We start from the raw sequence: 26,011 nt of genomic DNA, 5'->3' as shown, positions 1-26,011 counted from the left end.
AATTATGGCCATACTGTATTAACATGAGGGAACGAGATACTAATAAGTGGCCACGATTTAGTAGGCATAGGAACAAGATAATTAAGTCATAGCCACGACTTAGTAAGGTGTGGGAACGAGATCATGCTTTATTAATCTGTGGTCAAGGCTTAACTCGTTACAATGGCTTACTAAGTAATGGCCTTGACTTACATTATTTTGTTTCCATGTCGTGGCAATGCATTATTTTAATCTATATGGGATGTCACCAGCAGGGTTCTGCGATTATCTCATTCCCCACACATTAGGATCTCATTCTTACATCTTACTAAATCATGGCCACAACTTAATTATCTCGTTCAGACGCCTTACTAAGTCGTGGCCACGCATTATTTTTATCAGGGATGTCAATAGCAGGTATCCGTAAGTTAGCACTAAACCAACAACAAAACACTTCTGTTCCCTCGTCTTAAACAAAGTTTCCGAGTCTGCTTTCTATAACTCACATAAGAACAGTGGTCAATGTCCCGGTGATGTAACAGCTAACGTTAGTGACCACCACTGAAAAACTGGACCACTTAGGAAAATTCAGGCTCTGCCCATCTGAACATAACGGTCCAGATAGCACTGTTCTTTACACATTTCTCAACAAAACGCCTCATTTTTTCTCAGACGACTGAGGTATTTCTATAATCGTCCACTGTTTGCCTGTTCTGATCTCTTTTTAAAGAAAATCGTGTCTAAAGTGTCTGAATTAGCGAATCTGCACTCAGTCACTCCCTCCAGTTTCGTGGAGCTGCGCGCCGCGTGGACGCGCGTTCCCGTGTCAACGTGGCGTTTCACAACCAATCACGTCAAGGATTTAAAATCGCGCCGCCCACCGCTGCGCTCTGATTGGTCCACTTTCGTGCCAGTCCATGATTTCGGGTTTGACGCAGAGTGGTTTGAACCGCCTTCCCGCTACGTGCAATTTAAAGAGGCAGAGTGCCAACGCGACGCCAATCCTCACAGAAAAAAACCCACGAGTGCTGGAAGGTAGAGACTCAGGAATCTTATGTACTCAGGTATGGTGTTTTTGCTCTTTTAAATATGTGAAAAACGTTTGCATGGCTTATGAATCCAGGCTGCGGGTCGTATTTGTTTAGCTTAGTTGTGCTCACTGAGTTTGAGATAAACTTTTCTTGCTGAGTGAAGGGGCGTCTACTGTAAAGCATCGCTGTAGGAGCCTTGGTGGCTTACAGGAATGCTTAGTTTGTTCATGTGCATGATTAAAACCAATATTTGATCAGGTTTAAATAACGAAAATGCATATGTTGGTCTTTTTGGGGAGTAAAATCATTTCTCAGTACGGAACAGTTAATGTTCTGAATGTAAATCACCTTTTAATCAATTCTGTAAGCTTTATTATTAACACCGTGTTGCCAAATCAGTATTAAATCCGTATTAGTGTTGCTAATCATTGGTGGATTTTTACTATGAGGACTGCCAGGCCTACAGACTGAAAGGGGAATTACACTAAATTTGAAATAATAATAATTTTGAATAATTAACTGCTTGGGATGCAAACAGCGACATTAAGACTGGTTTGGTGTGAATTCTTTCATTGTAGAGAAACGTACTGACTTAGATTTCTTTATAGTGGTGGTGATAGGAACCAGGGGTCTCTGTGTCTACAGCACAAATGCAGCCATTTTATTTACTATCCCAAACCACCAGTGAATCTACACGTGTCTCCTGAGTTTTTAGATGTAATGTTGATGATGGTAAAATAGTGATAAATCTGAAATGAATACATTTTCTTTGGGGAGTACTTTTACTTAAAATGTCCTGCATGAACCCCAGCCAGTGTATTCGTAACCATTTCATGTTATACACTTTATTTGAGGTAGCTTTAATAGGCTTTAAACTCTTCAGATGTCTGGTTCCTATCACCATCAACAATTCTGACTTGCCAAGTTTCTCTAGAATGGAGCATTTCACACCAAACCACTCTAAATGACTGTGTTTACATCTTATGTCTTGCAAAGTTGGTGAAAGTCCCCTTTAATGTAAATCACCTGCTAATCAATTCTGTAAGATTTATTTGCATGAACATATACAGATACTGTGTTGCCAAATCAGTAATAAATCTGTATTACTGTTCCTAATCACTGGTGTATTCATATTGTGAGGAGTGCCAGGCTTGCAGACTTAAGTGTTCAATGTTCACACGAAAGAGACCCTGTTTAAATAAGTTACATTCCACTTTTCCTGTTTCTCTTTCTAGAGAAAATGCAGCTGCTCTTGCTCTCCCTGATTGTGGGGGTCACGTTTGCTGTGCCTCCTCAGGAAAAGCGTGTTCATCATCAGCGTGACCTGAGTGACCACGTCCACGACGATGCCCACGGTTACCAGTACGATCACGAGGCCTTTCTGGGCAAAGAGGATGCCAAGACATTTGACCAGCTGACCCCTGAGGAGAGCCAGGCCAGACTTGGGTACAAAAGCATGCAATAGCTCAGAATGACTTTCATAAGTCAGCTGTGACATTTTTATTTCCGTCCCAAGCTCTGAGCTCTGTTTTACCACCCTGTGTTGGTTTTAATTTTTGTCTTTGTGCAGGCCCCATATAATCCTGTGAATATACAGGAAAAAAATATAACTATATAAAGTCATTTAAAGTTACACTAGCATTCAATGCTTCACATCAATTGCAATTATAAAAATTGCTGTTATTTTATTATATTTTGACTTACACAGTGTAGTTTGAAATATTACAAGCTAGACACCATGAGGTATTTCAGTATGTTTTATTCAATATTTCAATCTTTTGGGGACACTAGAAAGTTACTAAATTCTAATTATATGCTAATTAATTAGTAATACTGAATTAGTATAATTTAATTAATAGTAATTTCATCACATTATCTGCCTTAGATTTGCTTATTATGCTAGACAAGCTACAAACTAGACACCACCGGTTATTTAAATATGTTTTATTCAATATTTCAAGTTTTTGGGGACAACAGAAAGTTATTAAATTCAAAATAATATTCTATATTAATTAGTTAATAGTAATTTAATTTAGATTTGCTTATTGTGCTTCAAATGCGATGTATTCTAGATGTTAATTGTATTCTCACTTAATTCTTAATGTGCTACTGTTTCCTCAGTCATTAAATAGTCATCTACAGCTCTGGTCATCATTGTGGACACATCAAGCAATTCACTATGAAAAAAAAGTGAAATTGTAAAGTAACAGCATTATATTACAGTTATTATCATATTACAATTATTTCATACATTTATCTGCAACATATTTATTTTATTGACAAACAGTGACCCCGGACTTTTAAATTGTGACACTAGTGTGCATTACAATAAGTTGTACAGAGTTATATGGTATGTATATACATTGGATTTGTATATACTGTATTATATGGTACATAGATAAAGGCAAATATGTAAGCAGTGGAAATATATAGTGGATATACTGGATATATACAGTATCACTATACTGGACACTAAATATATACTCTGAGTATATGCAGTCGTATGCAAAACTTTGAGCACCCCTACCCTATTTTACATACTGTGGCCTGTACAAAAGTTATGGCACATTTCCAATATGTTACATTCAGCAAATGAATAGAAATTGTGTTAAAATTTACAGATAAATGCCATATTTAAGTTCCCTGTAAAGGATCTGTTAACCAGTTTCCACTCAACAAAACATGTAATATGATTCAAAGTTTTGCATATGACAGTATATACGTATATATGTATTTTCAGTATGTTAAAGTGCCTGTCTGTGCCCCATGTAGGAAGATAGTGGATCGCATCGACACAGATAAGGATGGTTTCGTTACCCATACAGAGCTTCACCACTGGATCAAACACAGGCAGAGGAGGTACATTGAGGAGAACGTGAACAAGCACTGGAAAGAATACGACCAGAACAAGGATGGGAAGATTGCCTGGACGGAATACAAGAACACCACTTATGGCTCCTACCTGGGTAATTAAAAGGAAGCAGTTCGCTTAAATGTGGCTCAGGACTTAATTACATGTTACTGTTCCCAAATCTCTTGTCTAAAAGAGCCTGACCAAAGTATTATGTCTGTCCAGAACTAGAAGAAGTAACATATTTCCCCTCAAAATTCAGACTTCAGCATGGCTGCTAATGTTAGCACTGTTTTTAGCTATGCAACATATTTGTTGCTATCCATGTTTATAGATTACCGTATGTCACAAGGTATGAAAAACCACACAAGCAAGTGTGCTTGAGATTTTTTAACAACCTGACGTGGGTTTGAGGCAAAGGTGTCGTGATTTCGGTGTGCAGTTTGCAGAATGCTAATTGGTTATGCTAATGTGCCTTCATCAGCCATTAGCTACATTAGCGTCGAACTGTCAATGCAGAAAGAAATAAGAACACCTCAACCACCAAACATATTTTGGCGCTGACTACATTTGGGGTAAAATTGTAATTAAATTTGTATACATTTGATTTTTTTTGTCAAACTATCACTTTAATCTCACTCTTTACACCAAATTTTGGGTGCCCTGGTCTCATTACATGTTTTGTTGATTTTCTACATATATTTTAACACATCCTTTATAGAAAACACACTTCTGCACATTTTAATGCACAATTACTGTTAATTTGCTGAATTTAGCATATTGGAAACAATGGTTAAACTCAGCAAATAAATAGGACTTTGTATACTACAATTTAGCAGAAAAATGATTCAAGTGTGTTCTTTGTAGAGGATGTGATCTCATATGTTCACGTAGAAAATCAACAAAACATGTAATTAGGACACCCAAACTTTTGCATATGACTATATACTAGCTGGTGGGGGACCTGCATGGTCGTGTAGTTTAGTTGAGCATTTGGCCGTGTACTGCAGAATTGCTGACTGTTATGCAGCACAGGATGTGCTATTCATGCACACACTGGAAGAAGTGGACAGTGAGCTTGACCCCCCCTTGTCGGTGGTGCTGTTGTATGACAGACAAAGGTCATACTACACAGGGAAGTGACCATTAGTGAACTGAAGGAAAATAGGGAGAAATAAATTTAAAGGGCCAAATCACTGTGTCATCTATGTTCTAACCCGATTATCATCCTATGCCAGCGCTCACTGGGCAAAAGGCCGGAAATGGCCTGGACAGGTCGCTAGTCCATCACAGGGCAGACAGAAATACAGAGTCTCACACACACATTGCATGTCTTTGGACTGTGGGAGGAAACTGGATCAAGCGGAGGAAACCAGGGCCAAATCAATGAAAACTAAATTTTCTCCACTTTTTCAAAAATACAATAGTTTAATGTGGAATATAAACATTTAAGTTTCAAAAGACATCTGCAGTTCATACAGTCCATATATGGAAATACAGTCCATTTCATTGTTTCTGTGATGTCACAAAAATCAACACATTTACATGTTTCCACCTATTCAACCCATAACGGTTTAGCCCTGCCCATTCACACTTAAGTTTTAAGTGTTTCAGCTTGGACTGCTTTTTGAGTAAGGCATAATGCAAGCCAGCCAATCAGAACAGAGCTAATTTACATCTGTGAGACTTGAAGGTGCAGCCTGTTTAATAGTGAGGAATAAAGAAAGGTTGGAAAATAGTGATGTAAAAATGTAGTATTATTTCTGGTACATAAAACCACACAAATGTCATATGTGGATATAAAATGCAAGAACACTGTAGGAAATACTGTCCAAAATAGAATGGGAATTCTGAATGTCTGTGACTTTTTCAGTTGTGCTTTGCTTATGTTACACTTGTTTTGTCCTAGATGACGAGTTTAGTGACATAGAGGACAGAGAAACCTACAAAGCCATGCTCATGCGAGACGAGAGGCGATTCAAGGCAGCAGATAAAGACGGGGATGGAACCGCCACAAAGGAAGAGTTCACCGCCTTCCTCCACCCTGAGGAGTTCAAATACATGGAGCACACTGTGGTGCAGGTGAGCTGGAAAGGGGCCTTCAGAAACCCAGTATTAAGAAAGACCTGGTTGTACACTAGAGGAGTATGTTTGTACAGTTGGAGCTGTTATGTGCTTCAGATCGAGAGAAATATTCGCTCATCCTTCTTATTCTACACTTGACAGGAAACAATAGATGATATCGACAAGAACGGTGATGGCAAGATAAATCTAGAGGAGTACATCGGTAGGTTGGTGGTTAAAAAGGAAACCTATGATATTGTTATCTTTGATACTTTGGTCCATTTTTGCACATAAATAGTGACACCGCCACATAAAACTCATAGCGAACATACATGTAATCATAAAGTACACATTTAAATCCAAGAAATTCAGTGATACCTTTAAATATTCATTGTGTTTTTGGTCTAAAGGGGACATGTACACTCGCGAGGACGGAGTGGAGGAGCCAGACTGGGTTAGCACTGAAAAGAAGCACTTCTCAGAGTTCAGAGATGTTAACAAGGTTTGCATCTCAACTGTTTTTATCATTGACTAGAAACAAGTAACCTGGAAAGAAATTATAGTGGAATAAACATGAACTTAGGGACCTGTTTATAAAAGTTATCCTGGTCTTAGCTACTAGTGAGATAGCATTCAATCAGTTATTAGAATCACATTTACAGCATTTGGCCGATGCTCTTCTCCAGGGCGACTTACAATTTGATCATTTTACATAGGTAGGCCATGGCGGTGTTAGGAGTCTTGCCCAAGGACTCTTATTGGTATAGTGTAGGGTGTTTGCCCAGGTGGGGATTGAACCCCAGTCTACAGTGTAGAAGGCAGAGGTGTTACCCTCTACACTATCCCAACCACCTGAATCACTGTCACTGGCCACATAGGTGCACTTTGTAACATCTTCCAGTGAGGCTTTATTACCATCATCATTTGTATTTATATACTGCCTTTGCAAAGTATGGCGGATAGAATTGGATGCTCTGGAGTAGTCACTAATGCCCATTGCCATTTGAGCTGTGGATGTTTTCTAGCATGATGGAGCTCCCGTCAAGACCTTTTGGATTAGTTGGAGTGATACAGAACTGCTCATCCGAGATCAGTACCTGACCTCACTAGTGCTCTTGTCGTACGCAATCAGTTCCTCAAAGCAATGTTCCAACATCTAGTGTTAGGGCTTCCCAGAAGAGTAGAGGCTGGTACTGCAGCAAAGGGGGACAAATTCCCTATTAATACCTTTAATTTCAGAAGAAATGTTGGATGATCAGGTGTCTACAAACTTTTGGATGCATAGTGTTCCCAGATAAATGGCATCTTTCTGCCATTTCTGCACTGTTACTTAACTACAGTGGCGCAACAACTCTTTCTAATCTTTTTCATCTTGCCTTTCAGGACGGTTTCCTTGATGGCACCGAAGTTGCCCAGTGGATACTGCCAGGAAATGTTGATCACGCTGATAATGAGGCCAAACATCTTATTCATGAGACAGATACGAACAATGTAAGTAAATGGTAGTAAAAGCTCTTAATTCCTTTGCTTTTCAATCATGCATGTAATTCAAGCACGTCACAGTGTAATTCCCATATGCATGTTGTAATTAAACCATTATCTATTGTTGGTATTATAATTACCAATCAATTGAATCATTCTTTCTTTCTCTGTCCCCTTCCCCTTCTCAACGAATCCCAATGGAACTTCAATTCAATTTAATCAGGATGATAAAATCACTAAGCAGGAGATTCTGGCTAACTGGAACATGTTCGTCGGGAGCCAGGCCACCAATTACGGAGAAGATCTCACCAGGAAACACGATGAGCTTTGATGCTTTCATGCTAAAGAGAAACAGCAGTGGGTTCTCATATAGGTCAAGGATTTGCAGGAAGGGTCAAAGTTACATGTAATAAGCAAATTACTGTTACATTTTTACATTAATAGATGGGTGGATTTAGTCCAAGGTAGGGTTAGAAGTCAGGGGTCAAGACCTAATGTTAGGAATCGGGAGTGTTCTTGAGGTGAGTCGGGACTGGGAGGGTACTTCAATCTAAAGCGAAATTCCAACAACTTTTCAAAATTTCTGCATAATTCAATTGAGGTGTAAACAGTCATTCAGAGTGGTTTGATGTCTTTACAGTGGTGGTGATGGGAACCAGGGGTCGCAATGTCTACAACACAAATACAGCCATTTTATTTACTATCCAAAATCACCAGTTAACCTACGTGCGTTTTCTTCTTACATGTGTTTTAGTATGTAATGTTGATGATGACAAAATAGTGATAAATCTAAAAGCAAAGCTTTGCCTTAGGCTGTACCTCAATACCATGAATGTATTAAATAAAATTAAGCCAAAACCCTTTTTAAGACTGTCATAAAACAAGGTCTCAGGGAGGAGGAAATATATTTGTAACAAGCCATAACTTTCTATGAGGGAGCTTTTAGAAACATTAAACATTAAAGACGTCTGGTTCCTATTACCACCACTGTGAAAAATTCTTACTTCGTAAGTTTTTCTATAAGAAATCTTCTCATTTCAAACCACTCTGCTTGACTTTGCTCACATCTTAATGATTTAATTATGCAAAAACATTGTAAAAAATCTATGGAATTCTCCTTTAACTGAAATCAGATTGTATTTATTAAGGCATCACATTACATCCATTAAAAGAAACGTTTACAGCATGTTTACATGCACATTGTGGTTGACAAACATTTATACCTGTTTTCCTTAGTTATGCAGTATTCCCAAAAGGCTGATGTTGCTAAGTAGAAATAAAAGCCATTAGTATTTTATAAAACTGTCTTAACAATTTTACCATTACAATTTCTATCCCTATGTAGGATTTGAAAATATAATTTTTGGTTAGTTTTAGCTGTAGATCTGTATGTGTGGCAGTGGCTCAGACCACAAAAGGAAAGAGCTCAAGAGTACAGTGCTATTCTGGGATAAGCTTGTGACTTTAAAAGCACATATAATACAATTCAGGCTTGTCATTACATATATAAAGGCATGATTATATCCATTTGGTCTATTCTTAGGTGTAAAAGACAACAGATACAAAAACTATAATGCTTCAGATTCACATGCAGTGTCACAATGGCTAAATAAAAAAGCACAAAAGTCTTATAGTAAGCTTTGCAGTGTGTATGGTCATCCTTAAATGATCAATGTATTGGAAAATTAGTTGATGTATGTAAAGTTCCAAAACATACTATTCACTATAAAGTCCATAGTCTATATATGAAAACTAAGCTGCAAAAACAGGTTGTTTTGAATTCATCAGTTTTGTGATGGAATGAAAAGCAACACATTTACAGGCTTGTTCAGTCTATAGAAGTGTGCTCTAGCTTGGACTGCGTTTTGAATAAGGACAGCCAATCAGAACAGAACTAATTTACATATATCAGTCTTAAACAGCCTGTTTATTTCTAAGGAATGAAAAGAGGTTGGAAAATAGTCATGTAAAAATGAATTATGGCCATTTTTGCCAAGTAAAAACACATAAAAGTTTTAAGTAGACGTCTGGGGAAAAAGAAATATGAAAAATGTTAAATATTGAAACTTTAAAGTACTAGTTATTTGGAGCAGGCAACAATAGCACAGAAGTAAATGACTGCAGATCACTCTGAGATGATTCATACATACAGGCCCAGAATATGGCTGAGCCATGGGGTCTGATACTAGAACTTTCCAGGTCTAAGTGTCATTCTGATTGCTGTGCAGGTTGCTTCAGAAGTGTTTGGTCCCTCCATGTTCTTGCTGCAGCACAGTGAGAATGAAAAAGGGCAGACACAGCTCTGTGACAACTCCTCTGCATAAATCCAGGCTAAAATATGTCTAGATGTAAGCTTTCAGCCCTGCTTAGCAACATTAGCAATGTAGCTCCGGTGCCAAGTTAGAGAAACAAAGTATAAACATGTCAACCACACTTCAGATAAATGGAAAGTCTTGGTCATTCTATCTTTTCAACACTCCACTATAGTCCTGTTGTGTGGTAGCCTAATGCATGTTTATAGGTTTATTGATGCACAAGAGTTGAGCACTGAAGAAAAGGCTATTTGCAGACATCTGAACAAACAGCGCTTGAATGGGCTGTTACAAACACAGCCCAGCTGTCTGGACATCACCTGTGGCTACCACTGGCAGGGAAGTGTTCGAAGGGAAGAGATGGGGAAGGCATAGAGAAAGACAATAAGGGATTAAGTTCTTGGGAGGAGAAAAACTTTGACTGTTTGCTGGCAACATATTTCTCTGTGAATTAAAAATAAAGGCCTTTTTTTTTAATTCTTGACTGATTTTTTCACTTTAATCAGTGAAATCAATATGTCATGTGTACTAAAACACCTAACATATGCAGTACATTGCAAGAAACAATATATAGTAATATAAGTGAAAACTTTTTAAATGTAGTCCACAAATCTGATATTTCTCATTATGACACTGTTGTAAGATTATACTAAGATTATTCCACCTGCTTCTGTACATTTTTACTTGTTTTAAGTGATTTTATCTAGTGAAAGTGTCTTATTCCACTGGCAAATTGTATTACTTGTTTTGAGAAATAATGACGATAATTTTCTTATTTCAAGAAAAAATACTGAACACAAGTAACATGATCTACTAGTGGAATAAGACACATTTATAAGATAAAACCGGTTAAAAACATGTAAAAATGTCTATAAATAAATTCAATAATCTCGCAATATTCTACAACAGTCTCATAATGAGAAATATTAGATATATTGACTAAATTTAAGATGTTTACACTCATCAAGCTTTATTTTTTTGCAGTGTGCTATGCACGAGTCAGAAGCCCCCCCTTTAGTCATTTAATTTCAAGTAAAAATGGAAATGGCCATTAAGTTGTTGATTTTCCAGTATCAGGAAAAAAAACAGAAAACATTGCCTCCACTCTTAACTTTCATAACAACGTTTTTTTCTGGAGTCTTTAGTTTTTTGTTTTTTTTTAAGAAATCTTAAGGGGTACTTTTCCACATTTCCAAAGTTCAGTCTTAGTAGTTGGTTGCACTTTCTGCTTTTCGAAATGTAATCTAAAACACATCAAATGATGTTGAGGTCTGGACTCTGTGGACACCGGCAACTTCTTTGCTTTATATACATATTTTCAGACCCATAGCGCTGAGTCATCGTCTCACAGTGGAAGGATGGACACAAACACCTGTGGATGTTTTCAGATCTGCAGGAGCTTGATTTTCTCCTCCCTCTCAAAGATGAAAGCTTTAAGTGCTGTTTATCTGATGGGGACTGGTGTTACAGCCCCAGTCAGGGGTTAGAACGTTTGTTGTTTTTGTAACACCAATAAATGAATTTATGCTTTAGTACCATTTGTTTCAACCCAGCAGATTAAAGCACATCTAATTCACATTGTTTGTTGCAGCATAAAACATTGAGCCTTATTCGCCAATTTCTTAGTTTTTTCTTAAATGTGTTCTTGAGAAAGGCCTAATTAAAATTTTACATCAGTTTCATGGTGTGTTCTTAAGCCGCAGAATTTTTCACACCTTTGTGCTCGTGTGTGTGTGCAGATTGTGCTCTTACCTAAAAACAAATCCCTAACACAGGTGAATGTCAGAGTCTTCATCTAAACTGCATGTGGGTTTTAAGAAGACATTTCTTCTTAAGAACAGTTAAGAATGAGACCCACTAATTGAATCAAATATCATTTGTCAACCGCAAGGCCTGTGGGACAGATCAGGCCCACCACACAATCCACTCAGGCCCACAAAAGTATTTTACTTTTCCATTAATATTAGCCCGTTTCACAATGGGCTGCACTACAGTCCTCAGCATGCACTGCAACGTAATGTGTTTTGACTCTCCTAACCCAACAGTAGTATATGGGACAGCGGTTACACCTCATGCTACATAATAGCAGTCTGCACTGGGGCAGTCGCGGGCTGGAGGTTAGGGAACTGGCCCTGTGACCAGAAGCTTGCTGGTTCGATCCTCAGTGCCGACAGTCAATGAGCAAGGCACCTAACCCCCAGTTGCACCCCAGGTGCTATGGATAGGGCTGCCCACCACTCCGGGAAAGTGCGTGTGTTTCACTTCACGGATGGGTTAAATGCAGTGGAATTTCCCCGTTTGTGGGATTAAAAAAGTATCACTTAACTTCATATCACACCAAAGTGATTTTCAGCTGCAGTTTGACCAACATCGACCAACAGTTCGACTTAACATTAGCTCAGAAACCGAGCCCAAGTCTTGGGGGTAGGTTTAAAAGACTGAGCTCCTGGGGACATTTAAATTTTTAATATTTCAAGTGTCTATGTAATATTTCAAGATCTACTACAAGTGCCTATATTTTACTGTTGAGGTTTTTGCATATTTTGGGGAAAAAAAAAAAAAAACAATGGCCAGTTTGGGTTACAGCACATTAATTAATAATGAAATAAAAAAAAAAAATTTCTCTGTCCTACAGATTTGATGAGATTTTTTTAATAAGACCTTTTCACTCGTTGAGTTTGACACTAGCTTAAATAACAGCCATTAGATAATTATGGAATAACATGCATGTCTACTAACAATGTGCATCTATTTGGAAGATGTTTCTGATGAAATGGCCAATGAGTGTAGGTACAAGGCTGGTGTAGCTAATAAACTAGCAACTCTGTGTACATTGCTTTATTTATTTTATTTTATTTATTTATTACCTTGGACACCTTCCCTTTGGTAAAGATGTTTCTTTAGGCATCTCATTTTATAACGCCTTTTCTGTTTTACCTATTTTATTATAAGACCCGCTATTGTACCTGCGATTTAGATGTGAATGGACTCCTCTGCACTACTTTCTCTGTTTTCTGTCTTCTGCACCTGCCAAACTATCTCCCCTCTGTCCCTGCTCTATTCTCAGGATGGCCGTCTCTCCAAAAGTGAGATCATGGACAAACTGGAAGAGATTAAGATGAGCACCATCACAGATTATGGGAACCTGTTGCTGAAAGGTCATGATGAACTCTGACACCATGACACATGAGAGATCTTGTTATTAAGTGGATGAAAAAGTAGCCAAATGACAGTTTCTGGATGGAAGTTTGTACATTAAAAGTTTTATTTTACAGAAAATAGATGAAGCTCTTTGCATTCCATTCTACCAAAACCAAATAAGAAAAAAATATATATATGCTGTTGAGATTCTAATATTTATTTTTTCAGTATGTATGTTATGCTTTCACAAAAAAAAACAACAACAAGACTATGGACAACAATGACTATAGTCACTATTCACCACGAGGAAGTAAACGCATGGTCAAATAATACTACATACAGCTTTAAAACTCCAGTCCACTCTTTATTGCTGAGTACTCAGGCCTGCATCACGGGTCTGGCCTCCTTTGCACAAAGATCCACTCCAGAGGCAGCAAAGCCAGTTCCACCCTGACAGGGACATCAGACAGAGAGAAAGACAGAAGGAGAGAAAAGAAAGAGGGATAACAGAGAGAGAACAAGTGAGAGAAAAGTGGGTAGCGGGAGAGTGCTGCAAGTCTTATTTCTCATCACAGATTCTTAGTACAATGAAATGAGGTAGGGCTATTATGATTACTCAACTAAACCTTGTAAAAAAAATATACGAGAGAAAAATAAAAGAATGTCCATTCATCCGTCTGTGGTCTGAAGAGCAGAAATTACTGACGAGCAATTAATCACAGGTGATACGATCATATCCCTCATGCTCTCCTTGTCTTATAGCATAACTTGTACGAGAACCTGAGGCCATTTATTGTTATAAAAGTGCAAAAATGAGACACCAGGACGGGTCAAATAATTTTTTGCAGCCCTGAAAAAGCTAGATAGAGTTTTTGGTTGAGCTGTGGACAAAGCAGGGATTGTCAGCGGTATAGTAGGCCAGTTGTGTTGGGTGGAGGTCAATATATCTAATTTATATATATATATATATATATATATATATATATATAATTTTTATATATATATATATATATATATATATATATATATATATATATATATAATTTATATATATATATATATATATATATATATATATATAATTTATATATATATATATATATATATATATATATATATATATATATATATATATATATATATATATATACACACACACACACACACACACACACACACACACACACACACACATATATATATATATATATATATATATATATATATATATATTTTTTTTTTTTTTTTTTTTTTTTTTTTTTTTTCCCCCCTACTTTGTTTTTGTTGCTCAAACTATGCTAGATGTTTAATATAAAACTTATTTTTAGTATCTTAAACCTTTTTAAAAATATTTTACACTGTGTAAACCAAACTCACTCATTCAGCGGAATTAATGTAACAGTACAAGGTTTTGTATTGTATTGAACTGTATCACAGTGAATCATATCAATGTTTTACGGCTAGCATTAAGGAACAAATTTAACTGAGATACTGTATTGAACTAAATTTTGAATTTTAAAAATGGTGATGCCCCTAAACAGAAATCTCCATTACCACCTATTGTATTATGACTGCCACATGATCAATACAGACACAAACAAACTCACCCTCTGTAGGACTATGATGTCATTCTCTTTCAGTTTGTCTCCTGACACCGGGTCAATCATGTCCTTGCGTATTAGCTTCTCCACACACTCCAAAGTGACCACAGATCCACTGAGAGAATGAGAGAGACCGAGAAAGTCTACTAGATTGAAAAACTAGAGCTGTTCACCAATAAAGAAATACAAATGATCACCTCAAACACTTACGAGGGTCTGAGCACTGCACAGGGCACAGAGTTACCCAGCGTGTCTTTAGTTACTCCACACACGTATCTGTCCTGAAAGACAAACAGGATTTACACAACATAAGCAGATCATTACTCTTAAATGAGGTTTGACAATTCGTCAAAAAAAAGAAAATGACTGGTCATCGAAGGCAATGAATTCTTTTTTTAGAATTTTTGAAAACTCTGGCCCGAGTTCCACATACAATATTTATGTGGTTTCATGTACCAAAAACAGCCATATTTCTTTCATAAAGTGTATTAAGGACTGATATATTTGAATAAGCTCTGTTTGATTAACAGCCCTGAGTTGCACTTTACTTACAAAGCAGTCTGAGCTGAAACACTCCTTATAATGTCAGTGTGAATGGGTGGGGCTGATAGGTGTTATATATGTACATATATACATAAACATACATATGTGTTTGATTTCAAGTCAGCACAAACAGTGAATTCCAAATGGGCTGCTTTTGCAGTACAGTTTCCATATATAATCTGCATGGACTCGGGAGTGAACAGTACGCTTACAAACTTCACCAGTGTTTACACTCTACAACAAATTTTAAGTATTTGGACATTTTTCACAATATATCATAAGTTTAATATTCCAAAACAAAAATATTTTTAAATTAGCACAAACTTGAACAGAAGGTTTTATGTTGTTTGTTAAACTGTGATAATGCTATTGATTTGAAATTTGGGATATGTGGTAAGGTGCAGCAAGATAAAGGGAATATTATCTCTCTACAGTCCACTGTATACTCACTTGGCGTGTGAGAAGAGCAACTCTGTCCAGGCTTGCGTCCAGCGGAGTGAAACGCACAGTAATCAGATCACTCATCTTCAGAGATTGGCCCGACATGGGACACTTCACTGTTTTTGACTGAAAAAAGACAAAATATTTATGTTATTAATATATGTCAATCAGGCAGCTGAATTCAGAAGTCAGTGGCTGCTTGCATTAAAGATCTTAAGTGAATTTTGGTCTTTAGTTTTCACCTACAAATGCCATTTCCTTGAATGAGCTGCAAAAAATCACTTCCGAAAGTGGAAATCGGAAAAAAAAATCCTCAAGGGGAGGCTAGGTTAAGAGTGCTTACAGTTAACAGTTGAAAAAAATTATTTGTGCAGTAAAACATTTATAAACCATTTTATTGCTTTATTCCTTAAGCATTCAACATGCATGAGTTTTTATGCAAGTAGACACTGCTCTCTATCTTTTATATCGATTCTCACATGCCACCCCAATTTACACAGAGATAGCAAAGAGATGGTAGGGCAACTGAGAGGGCACAATGACCTCTCAGTTGTGAATGAAGAGGGTCAAGGGCAGAAATAGGTGAGAGAGGAACAGTGAGATTGAAAGGAACAAACATACTGAGGTCACTATGACAGGCCAAAGAGGCAGTTGGCAGCTAATGTTACTTGTAAACCAAAGATCAGGCAGCGCATTGCTTAATACTAGAGCTGAACAAATCATTACTGGGAGATTGGCAATATCGACCCTGCAGAAGGTGACAATATTCAAATGCACCTTCTAACAAATCACAACGTTTTACTGTAAGATTTAAGCATCTAGACCAATTACAGTTCGCGATTAGTGCTTAAAACACTCATTATTAATCCTTCAGCATGTTTTAATACATTTAAAAGGTGTATTGATATCAAAATGTGAAGCAATATGATAGCAATCTGTAGCAGTATATTTGCAACGCTATTCCGTATCACGCAGTCATACACTGACCCTATAAAAGCCCAGGACGATTAGAGCAATGAGCAACTTACAGGTTTCTTCAGGAGCGTAGGTTTGGCCTCTGGAGTTAGGCTGGGGATCCAAAAGCTGGGAAGAGAGGATGAGGAGCTGGACACACTTGTACCTGAAGCTGAGCTTGAAGAACTGACTGAGGAGCTTACAGAGCCGTTTGGTGATGCCATCTCTTTAGAATGACCTTCAGAGACGTTGACATAAGGATTATTTGAATATCTACGGCAAAAACAGTTCATTATGATCATCCTGACCAACTGTTTGTCATACAAAATTGTTTGTGTGTGTGTGTGTGTGTGTGTGTGTGAGAGGAGAGGGAGATATTCTTGCATAAACGTGAATATGATGGGTATTATGATGAGCTTAAATGGTCAGTGGGGGACAAAGTACACTAATCCAGTACCTGAGTGAAAGTAGAGATATTCTTGGCAGATATTACTCAAGTAAAGGTGCTTTATTTACATTTTTACCAAAAAATCCAAGAGTACTTTTAAATGTGCTTAAGTATCAAAGGTAAAACTATTGTGAGAAATTCTAACAACCCAACATTTCCCCGCTTGTGTCTTCAGTTAAATAAAATATCACTTTGCAACCAAACTACAAAAATAAAAATAAAATAACACACACACACAATTACAAAATCTCTCTTTCCAAAAGCTTGTCATAATTGACCAAGCCTTGTTACAGTTGCTAAGCTATAGCTACACATTCAGATTTTGTGAAATTGTTTATTTGCCAAAGTGCCTCATATTCTTTCATATATTAAGGAAAAATCTAATTTTTACTTTGAAGTATCAAGCAGAAAGTACTAGTACTTAAAGTAAAAGTAGGCTGTTGGTGTGAAATGCAGTGAAGTTGTGAAAATGGAAATACTTTAATAAAGCACACTTTAGGAAAAAACATAAGTATAATAACGAACTCTGTGTACTTTGTTAAGGTCTACCACTGAAATACAGTGAACCACAAGCAGCCTCATTTGTGTCATTGCTCTGTAATAGCTTGTCATGTTTGGTTGATATTAATTTATTTATGGATTTATGTATGCATCCATTCATTAATGTATTTGTTTAGATTTACCTCAACAGCATATCAGAAAATATTACAATATGCTCATTTTTTGTGTCCTAATGAAGGCCTGAGAATGCCGTAATGTGTCATTTTCAAGCATATTTCTGACATTATCATACATATTGCCATGTGTTAATAAAGGCTTTTTATACTTCTCTTAACATGTTGTGCCTGGGAATTTCTTTGCTCTGGGATATATTTTACACATGCCTCGTGGATTTATGGAAAGGTTGGTTATTTGATGGTTCCAGCAAGGAACTGTGACTGAATTTGCTGCATCCATGCACCTGGAGCACCAGTCTTTTTGCCTCATTTTGTGACCTCTGCTGCTCTTCTTCAATTCCTTTTTTTCCATATTATGATATAAATTTGAGTTCACATTCCACCACCCCTTGTGGGTGTATAAGTATTTATTTTATCAGTCGAACTGAACTGAAATCTCCTCTTGTACCTGAGATGAAGGGATTGATTGGCTTGGAAACAATGCTGCCCTCCCTCTTTTTGAACTTCTCTACTTTCTCTCTCTCCTCTGAGCATGATTCCAGCTGGCCTTCACTCTTCAGTGCCTGCTTTTGCTTTTCAAAGGCCTGAGTGAGACAGAGAGATAGAGAGAAAGACAAACAGACAGACAGAATGAATAACAGCATTAGCAGGGGGAAATATATACAGCATAAAAGGCAATGGCGCCACAGCCTTCACAAACCTTCATCTTCTTGGCAATCTCAGTTTTCTGATGGAGGATGTACTCCAGTATGGCCTCTCTTTCATAGAGGTACCCATCTTTACTGCAAAACACAACAGACACATATAAACAACCATTCAGATCTCGCAAAATCAATGAAGTATTTCTTGTGTTTTGCATTTTTGTTGTTGTTCAAGCTTATGTTATATAATGAAAACAAATAGAACCCAGTAGTGCATACAATAGCAAACAGATATGTCAGATCTACACAAGTGTGTGTTCACTTATTCAGTTACAGTTCATAATTCATTTTCCTGCTAGACACATTTTCAATTTAATGTAGTTCAATTCAGAGTGGTTTGATATGAAGTAAACAATTCTGGAGAAAACTATTGAATTAGATATGCTCATAGTAATGGTGATATAAATGAGGCCCTGGTCCCCAAGATGTTGGCCCACAACTTTTTTATACTTAGATATACTTTTGAGCTTTGTAAGGAAAAATATAACCCTAAGAAAAAATTGATTTAATATTATTTAATTGTTATTAATATTGCATGTAAATACTCAGAAAACACATGCAAGTTCACTGGAGTTTTTATGTTGTAAATAAAATTGTTTTTTTGAGTTGCACATTGTGTCCCCAGGTTATCACCTCCACTATAAAGAAACCTTTAAACTGTAAGAGTCTGGAAGTCTCTCTACAATGAACCACTTTATATCAAACCATACATCTCAACGACCAGACTTTAGATTTAGAAAAATCGGTGGAACTGCTTTTTATGCCTCAAATCAGTGATACTGCAAAGCATTGAGTTTTAGCCTGTGAACACTATAAAACTTGCAATGTAAACATATAATAGAATTAACGTATTATAATGATGTATGCACACAGCTTATACAGACTATGGCTGTGTCTGAACTACCCACGTTACAACCGGGTCTTTGCATGGCTGTAATGAGAGGCAGCAGCAGTCGAAATCTTTAACCGCATCTTTTCCCAGGCGAACCCTCTGAGTCCCGTATCCAGAAGCAGCTTAAATGGAGAGAAACAATAAAGTCCATGAGAGAACAGCACGATTAACGCGAAGTAAAACGACAAACTGAACTAAAACGGTCAGCGGTCTTTCTCGAATTTTCCGTTCCGCCTTAAACGGTGCGCCAGAATTTAACTGCTGCATCACTTAAGGTGGAACGGGACAATCCGAACAAGAAGCTGGCGAATAAGACGCTAACTTCGGCGTCGTACTGAAACCAGCCAACCTGTATCCTTCTTCTTCTCATGGTAGGTGTACACGGCCCCCGCAGTGCAGTTCTTCCCATGTCGCGTCATTTTCGGTTATAGATGCTTTAATAAAGCAGAATTATGGTTTTATACTTAAGCTTATAAACACACAACCTCAACGGACGTAGCAGAAGAACTGCTGAGCTGCTGTAAATCAAACGTAAACTCCTGTGTTAGTATCTCCAACTGTATTTTAATGCACGTTTTTCTGACGGTGGGCGATATTATACCAACATTAGACGCCACGTGAGACACTAATAAAGAACAATTCTTTACAATTAACGCAGAAAATCAAATAAACAAAGCAGAATTTTTAATGATGCTACTTGTTTACCTCGCTCCTAGAAGAACGGGAAGTGGCCCTAACGCTTCCTCTTCTTGATTTAACGACGGGCTATCAAAATAAAAGTCCATGGTCGTCCCGGCAGGTGACGCTCAGAATCGCTCTCAGCGTAAAAAGTTATAACGCGGAGTCTATACAAGTAGCGTTTAAAGTTATCAAATGTCCTTCTTGACACGATATTTAAAAATATACTACAACTACTACTAAAAACAATAGGCATAATACTAATAAAGAAAGAAGAAAATTTTAGCATAAAAGCTTTTTTGGAGAAAAGCTGACTGGCTAAGTCGCCATTATATTCAAGGAGCCATTGTGTTGCTTGGCAACAGCTGTCTTTCGGTAACGAACGTCTTTGCTTGGCGGAAAAATAGTTTATGATTGTTATTCATATTAAAATAAAATATGCAGTAAAAGTAGTATATTTTATCATATGTGTTGTGTCGCTGTATAAACGCGTCGTGCTTAACATCATCACGGGTAAAATCAGTAACGTTAACTCGGGACCTGGCTGACTTGATGTTATTCCTGAAGACTGAGCAGAGAGAGAGGCGCTGAGGCAAACGACACATTTAACTTATAACGTAAGTTATTTCAACCAACATGTGATGTTTTACTTATTTTTGTCATAAAAGTGAAGAAATGTCATTTAATTTACGAGTTTTGTAATAAAAATGTGACAGTCTTCCGAACACTGAGGGAATTATATTTATTATACTGTCATCATACGCCGTTACCTGTACATATCTGCACATATTTATTCAGTACTGTCATTATACGCCGTTACCTGTACATATCTGCACATATTTATTCAGTACTGTCATTATACGCCGTTACCTGTACATATCTGGACATATTTATTCAGTACTGTCATTATACGCCGTTACCTGTACATATCTGCACATATTTATTCAGTACTGTCATTATACGCCGTTACCTGTACATATCTGCACATATTTATTCAGTACTGTCATTATACGCCGTTACCTGTACATATCTGGACATATTTATTCAATATTGTCACTATACGCCGTTACCTGTACATATCTGGACATATTTATTCAATATTGTCACTATACGCCGTTACCTGTACATATCTGGACATATTTATTCAATATTGTCATTATACGCCGTTACCTGTACATATCTGGACATATTTATTCAGTACTATCATTATACGCCGTTACCTGTACATATCTGCACATATTTACAACCACAATTCCAATGAAGTTGGGACGTTGTGTAAAACATAAATAAAAGCATACGATGATTTGCAAATCCTTTTCAACCTATATTCAATTGAATACACTACAAAGGCAAGATATTTAATGTTCAAACGGATAAACTTTATTATTTCTTGCAAATATTCACTCATTTTTAATTTGATGCCTGCATCACACTCCAAAGAAGTTGGGACAGGGGCAACAAAAGACTGGGAAAGTTGAGGAATGCTCAGAAAACACCTGTTTGGAGCATTCCACAGGTGAACAGGTTAATTGGAAACAGGTGAGTGTCATGATTGGGTATAAAGGGAGCATCCCTGAAAGGCTCAGTCGTTCACAAGCAAGGATGGGGCGAGGTTCATCACTTTGTGAACAACATTGCAAGGAATTTAGGGATTTCATCATCTACAGTCCATAATATCATCAAAAGATTCAGAGAATTTGGAGAAATCTGCAAGTAAGCGGCAAGGCAGAAAACCAGCATGGAATGCCTGTGACCTTCGATCCCTCATGCAGCACTGCATTAAAAACCGACATCATTCTGTAACGGATATTACCATATGGGCTCAGGAACACTTCAGAAAACCACTGTCAGTGAACACAGTTCGTCGCTCCATCTACAAGTGCAAGTTAAAACTCTGCCATGCAAAGCGAAAGCCAGATATCAACAACACCCAGAAACGCCGCCGGCTTCTCTGGGCCCGAGCTCATCTGAGATGGACTGACGCAAAGTGGAAAACTGTCCTGTGGTCTGACGAGTCCACATTTTATATTGTTTTCGGAAATCATGGACATCGTGTCCTCCAGGCCAAAGAGGAAAAGGACTGTCCAGATTGTTATCAGCGCAAAGTTCAAAAGCCAGCATCTCTGATGGTGTGGGGGTGTGTTAGTGCCCATGGCATGGGTAACTTGCACATCTGTGAAGGCACCATTAATGCTGAAAGGTACATGCAGTTTTTGGAGCAACATATGCTGCCATCCAAGCAGCGTCTTTTTCAGGGACGTCCTGCTTATTTCAGCAAGACAATGCCAAGCCACATTCTGCACGTGTTACAACAGCGTGGCTTCATAGTAAAAGAGTGCGGGTACTAGACTGGCCTGCCTGCACTGTCTCCCACTGAAAATATGTGGCACATTATGAAGCACAAAATATGACAACGGAGATCCCGGACTGTTGAGCAACTGAAGTTGTACATCAAGCAAGAATGGGAAAGAATTCCACCTGCAAAGCTTCAACAATTAGTGTCCTCAGTTCCCAAACGCTTATTGAGTGTTGTTAAAAGGAAAGGTGATGTAACACAGTGGTAAACATGCCCCTGTCCCAACTTCTTTGGAACGTGTTGCAGGCATCAAATTTAAAATGAGTGAATATTTGCAAAAAACAATAAAATTTATCCATTTGAACATTAAATATCTTGTCTTTGCAGTGTGTTCAATTGAATATAGGTTGAAAAGGATTTGCAAATCATCGTATTCTGTTTTTATTTATGTTTTACACAACGTACCAACTTCAATGGAATTGGGGTTGTATTCAATATTGTCATTATATGCCGTTACCTGTACATATCTGCACATATTTATTGCACTGCACTGTACATATCTGCACATATTTATTCAGTATTGTCATCATTCGCTGTTACCTGTACATATCTGCATATATTTATTCAGTATTGTCATTATATGCCGTTACCTGTACATATCTGCACATATTTATTCAGTACTGTCATTATACGCCGTTACCTGTACATCTCTGCACATATTTATTCAGTATTGTCATTATACGCCGTTACCTGTACATATCCGGACATATTTATTCAGTATTGTCACCATACGCTGTTACCTGTACATATCTGCACATATTTATTGCACTGCACTGTACATATCTGCACATATTTATTCAGTATTGTCATCATACGCTGTTACCTGTACATATCTGCATATATTTATTCAGTATTGTCATTATACGCCGTTACCTGTACATCTCTGCACATATTTATTCAGTATTGTCATTATACGTCGTTACCTGTACATCTCTGCACATATTTATTCAGTATTGTCATTATACGCCGTTACCTGTACATATCCGGACATATTTATTCAGTATTGTCATCATACGCTGTTACCTGTACATATCTGGACATATTTATTCAGTATTGTCATTATACGCCGTTACCTGTACATCTCTGCACATATTTATTCAGTATTGTCATTATACGCTGTTACCTGTACATATCTGCACATATTTATTAAGTACTGTCATTATACGCCGTAACCTGTACATCTCTGCACATATTTATTCAGTATTGTCATCATACGCTGTTACCTGTACATATCTGCACATATTTATTAAGTACTGTCATTATACGCCGTTACCTGTACATCTCTGCACATATTTATTCAGTATTGTCATTATACGCCGTTACCTGTACATATCTGCACATATTTATTCAGTACTGTCATTATACGCCGTTACCTGTACATCTCTGCACATATTTATTCAGTATTGTCATTATACGCCGTTACCTGTACATATCCGGACATATTTATTCAGTATTGTCATCATACGCTGTTACCTGTACATATCTGCACATATTTATTCAGTATTGTCATCATACGCCGTTACCTGTACATATCTGCACATATTTATTCAGTATTGTCATCATACGCTGTTACCTGTACATATCTGCACATATTTATTCAATACTGTCATTATACGCCGTTACCTGTACATATCTGCACATATTTATTCAGTATTGTCATCATATGCCGTTACCTGTCCATATCTGCATATATTTATTCAGTATTGTCATTATACGCCGTTACCTGTACATATCTGCACATATTTATTCAATACTGTCATTATACGCCGTTACCTGTACATATCTGCACTGTCTTTGAACATTAAATATCTTGTCTTTGCAGTGTGTTCAATTGAATATAGGTTGAAAAGGATTTGCAAATCATCGTATTCTGTTTTTATTTATGTTTTACACAACGTACCAACTTCAATGGAATTGGGGTTGTATTCAATATTGTCATTATATGCCGTTACCTGTACATATCTGCACATATTTATTGCACTGCACTGTACATCTCTGCACATATTTATTCAGTATTGTCACCATACGCCGTTACCTGTACATATCTGCACATATTTATTCAGTATTGTCACCATACGCCGTTACCTGTACATATCCGGACATATTTATTCAGTATTGTCACCATACGCCGTTACCTGTACATATCTGCACATATTTATTCAGTATTGTCACCATACGCCGTTACCTGTACATATCCGGACATATTTATTCAGTATTGTCACCATACGCCGTTACCTGTACATATCTGCACATATTTATTCAGTATTGTCACCATACGCCGTTACCTGTACATATCTGTACATATTTATTCAGTATTGTCATCATACGCTGTTACCTGTACATATCTGCATATATTTATTCAATACTGTCATTATACGCCGTTACCTGTACATATCTGGACATATTTATTCAGTACTGTCATTATACGCCGTTACCTGTACATCTCTGCACATATTTATTCAGTATTGTCATTATACGCCGTTACCTGTACATATCCGGACATATTTATTCAGTATTGTCACCATACGCTGTTACCTGTACATATCTGCACATATTTATTGCACTGCACTGTACATATCTGCACATATTTATTCAGTATTGTCATCATACGCCGTTACCTGTACATATCTGCATATATTTATTCAGTATTGTCATCATACGCTGTTACCTGTACATATCTGCACATATTTATTAAGTACTGTCATTATACGCCGTTACCTGTACATCTCTGCACATATTTATTCATTATTGTCATTATACGCCGTTACCTGTACATATCTGCACATATTTATTCAATACTGTCATTATACGCCGTTACCTGTACATATCTGCACATATTTATTCAGTATTGTCATTATACGCCGTTACCTGTACATATCTGCACATATTTATTCAGTATTGTCATCATACGCTGTTACCTGTACATATCTGCATATATTTATTCAATACTGTCATTATACGCCGTTACCTGTACATATCTGGACATATTTATTCAGTATTGTCATTATACGCCGTTACCTGTACATATCTGCATATATTTATTCAGTATTGTCATCATACGCCGTTACCTGTACATATCTGCACATATTTATTCAGTATTGTCATCATACGCTGTTACCTGTACATATCTGCATATATTTATTCAGTATTGTCATCATACGCCGTTACCTGTACATCTCTGCACATATTTATTCATTATTGTCATTATACGCCGTTACCTGTACATATCTGCACATATTTATTCAATACTGTCATTATACGCCGTTACCTGTACATATCTGCACATATTTATTCAGTATTGTCATTATACGCCGTTACCTGTACATATCTGCACATATTTATTCAGTATTGTCATCATACGCCGTTACCTGTACATATCTGGACATATTTATTCAGTATTGTCATTATATGCCGTTACCTGTACATATCCGGACATATTTATTCAGTATTGTCACCATACGCTGTTACCTGTACATATCTGCACATATTTATTGCACTGCACTGTACATATCTGCACATATTTATTCAGTATTGTCATCATACGCTGTTACCTGTACATATCTGCACATATTTATTCAGTATTGTCATTATACGCCGTTACCTGTACATATCTGCACATATTTATTCAGTATTGTCATCATACGCTGTTACCTGTACATATCTGCACATATTTATTCAGTATTGTCATTATACGCCGTTACCTGTACATATCTGCACATATTTATTCAGTATTGTCATCATACGCCGTTACCTGTACATATCCGGACATATTTATTCAGTATTGTCATCATACGCCGTTACCTGTACATATCTGGACATATTTATTCAGTATTGTCATTATACGCCGTTACCTGTACATA

At 37.1% G+C, this 26,011-nt stretch overlaps 2 protein-coding genes and 1 long non-coding RNA gene across 5 annotated transcripts in view; 2 read left to right on the top strand and 1 right to left on the bottom strand.

The window, feature by feature from the left end:
* The first annotated feature begins 957 nt into the window (after positions 1–957).
* On the top strand, positions 958–13,170 carry rcn3 (reticulocalbin 3, EF-hand calcium binding domain). Of its 2 annotated transcripts, none has more exons than XM_017697425.2 (8): positions 958–1,043; positions 2,246–2,456; positions 3,783–3,976; positions 5,771–5,943; positions 6,088–6,148; positions 6,336–6,427; positions 7,309–7,416; positions 12,787–13,170. In XM_017697425.2, the coding sequence occupies exons 1-8, from the start codon at positions 1,034–1,036 to the stop codon at positions 12,892–12,894; spliced, it is 957 nt and encodes a 318-aa protein (XP_017552914.1). In that variant the 5' UTR covers positions 958–1,033; the 3' UTR covers positions 12,895–13,170. The 2 variants fall into 2 exon arrangements, with proteins under 2 accessions (XP_017552914.1, XP_017552913.1); XM_017697424.2 differs by lacking the exon at positions 12,787–13,170 and adding an exon at positions 7,631–10,196.
* Positions 13,171–13,203: 33 nt separating this feature from the next.
* LOC108427363 (nitric oxide synthase interacting protein) lies at positions 13,204–19,912 on the bottom strand. Of its 2 annotated transcripts, XM_017697426.2 has the most exons (10): positions 19,823–19,912; positions 19,467–19,551; positions 19,134–19,239; positions 18,225–18,306; positions 17,973–18,108; positions 16,474–16,637; positions 15,455–15,571; positions 14,672–14,742; positions 14,468–14,576; positions 13,204–13,310 (listed from the first exon to the last, which is right to left on the bottom strand). In XM_017697426.2, exons 2-10 carry the CDS (start codon positions 19,534–19,536, stop codon positions 13,239–13,241), a joined length of 927 nt encoding a protein of 308 aa, XP_017552915.1. In that variant the 5' UTR covers positions 19,537–19,551; positions 19,823–19,912; the 3' UTR covers positions 13,204–13,238. The 2 variants fall into 2 exon arrangements, with proteins under 2 accessions (XP_017552915.1, XP_017552916.1); XM_017697427.2 differs by lacking the exon at positions 19,823–19,912 and having other exon boundaries at positions 19,467–19,816.
* Positions 19,913–20,151: 239 nt separating this feature from the next.
* LOC108427367 overlaps positions 20,152–26,011 on the top strand; it is a 46,835-nt gene continuing 40,975 nt past the window's right edge. The window contains exon 1 of the long non-coding RNA XR_005131414.1: positions 20,152–20,412. This is a non-coding gene — a long non-coding RNA (uncharacterized LOC108427367). The remainder of the gene's footprint in view (positions 20,413–26,011) is intronic.

The sequence above is a fragment of the Pygocentrus nattereri genome, chromosome 14 (genome assembly GCF_015220715.1).
Source record: "Pygocentrus nattereri isolate fPygNat1 chromosome 14, fPygNat1.pri, whole genome shotgun sequence".
Taxonomy (NCBI): Eukaryota; Metazoa; Chordata; class Actinopteri; order Characiformes; family Serrasalmidae; genus Pygocentrus; species Pygocentrus nattereri.
The sequence above is the reverse complement of the archived record's forward strand: the minus strand, read 5'-3'. Positions and strand labels throughout refer to the sequence as shown.

What these genes read in the sequence shown, in the direction of transcription:
- rcn3 (XM_017697425.2), top strand. An exon ending in TGGAGCACACTGTGGTGCAG is followed by an intron (nt 5,944 to 6,087) that starts GTGAGCTGGAAA and finishes TACACTTGACAG; the next exon opens with GAAACAATAGATGATATCGA. An exon ending in ATGAGACAGATACGAACAAT is followed by an intron (nt 7,417 to 12,786) that starts GTAAGTAAATGG and finishes CTCTATTCTCAG; the next exon opens with GATGGCCGTCTCTCCAAAAG.
- LOC108427363 (XM_017697426.2), bottom strand. Translation starts at nt 19,536, where the DNA reads ATGACGCGACATGGGAAGAACTGCACTGCGGGGGCCGTGTACACCTAC. An exon ending in TGCAAAGACCCGGTTGTAAC is followed by an intron (nt 18,307 to 19,133) that starts GTGGGTAGTTCA and finishes TGTGTTTTGCAG; the next exon opens with TAAAGATGGGTACCTCTATG. An exon ending in AATCAATCCCTTCATCTCAG is followed by an intron (nt 16,638 to 17,972) that starts GTACAAGAGGAG and finishes ACGTCTCTGAAG; the next exon opens with GTCATTCTAAAGAGATGGCA.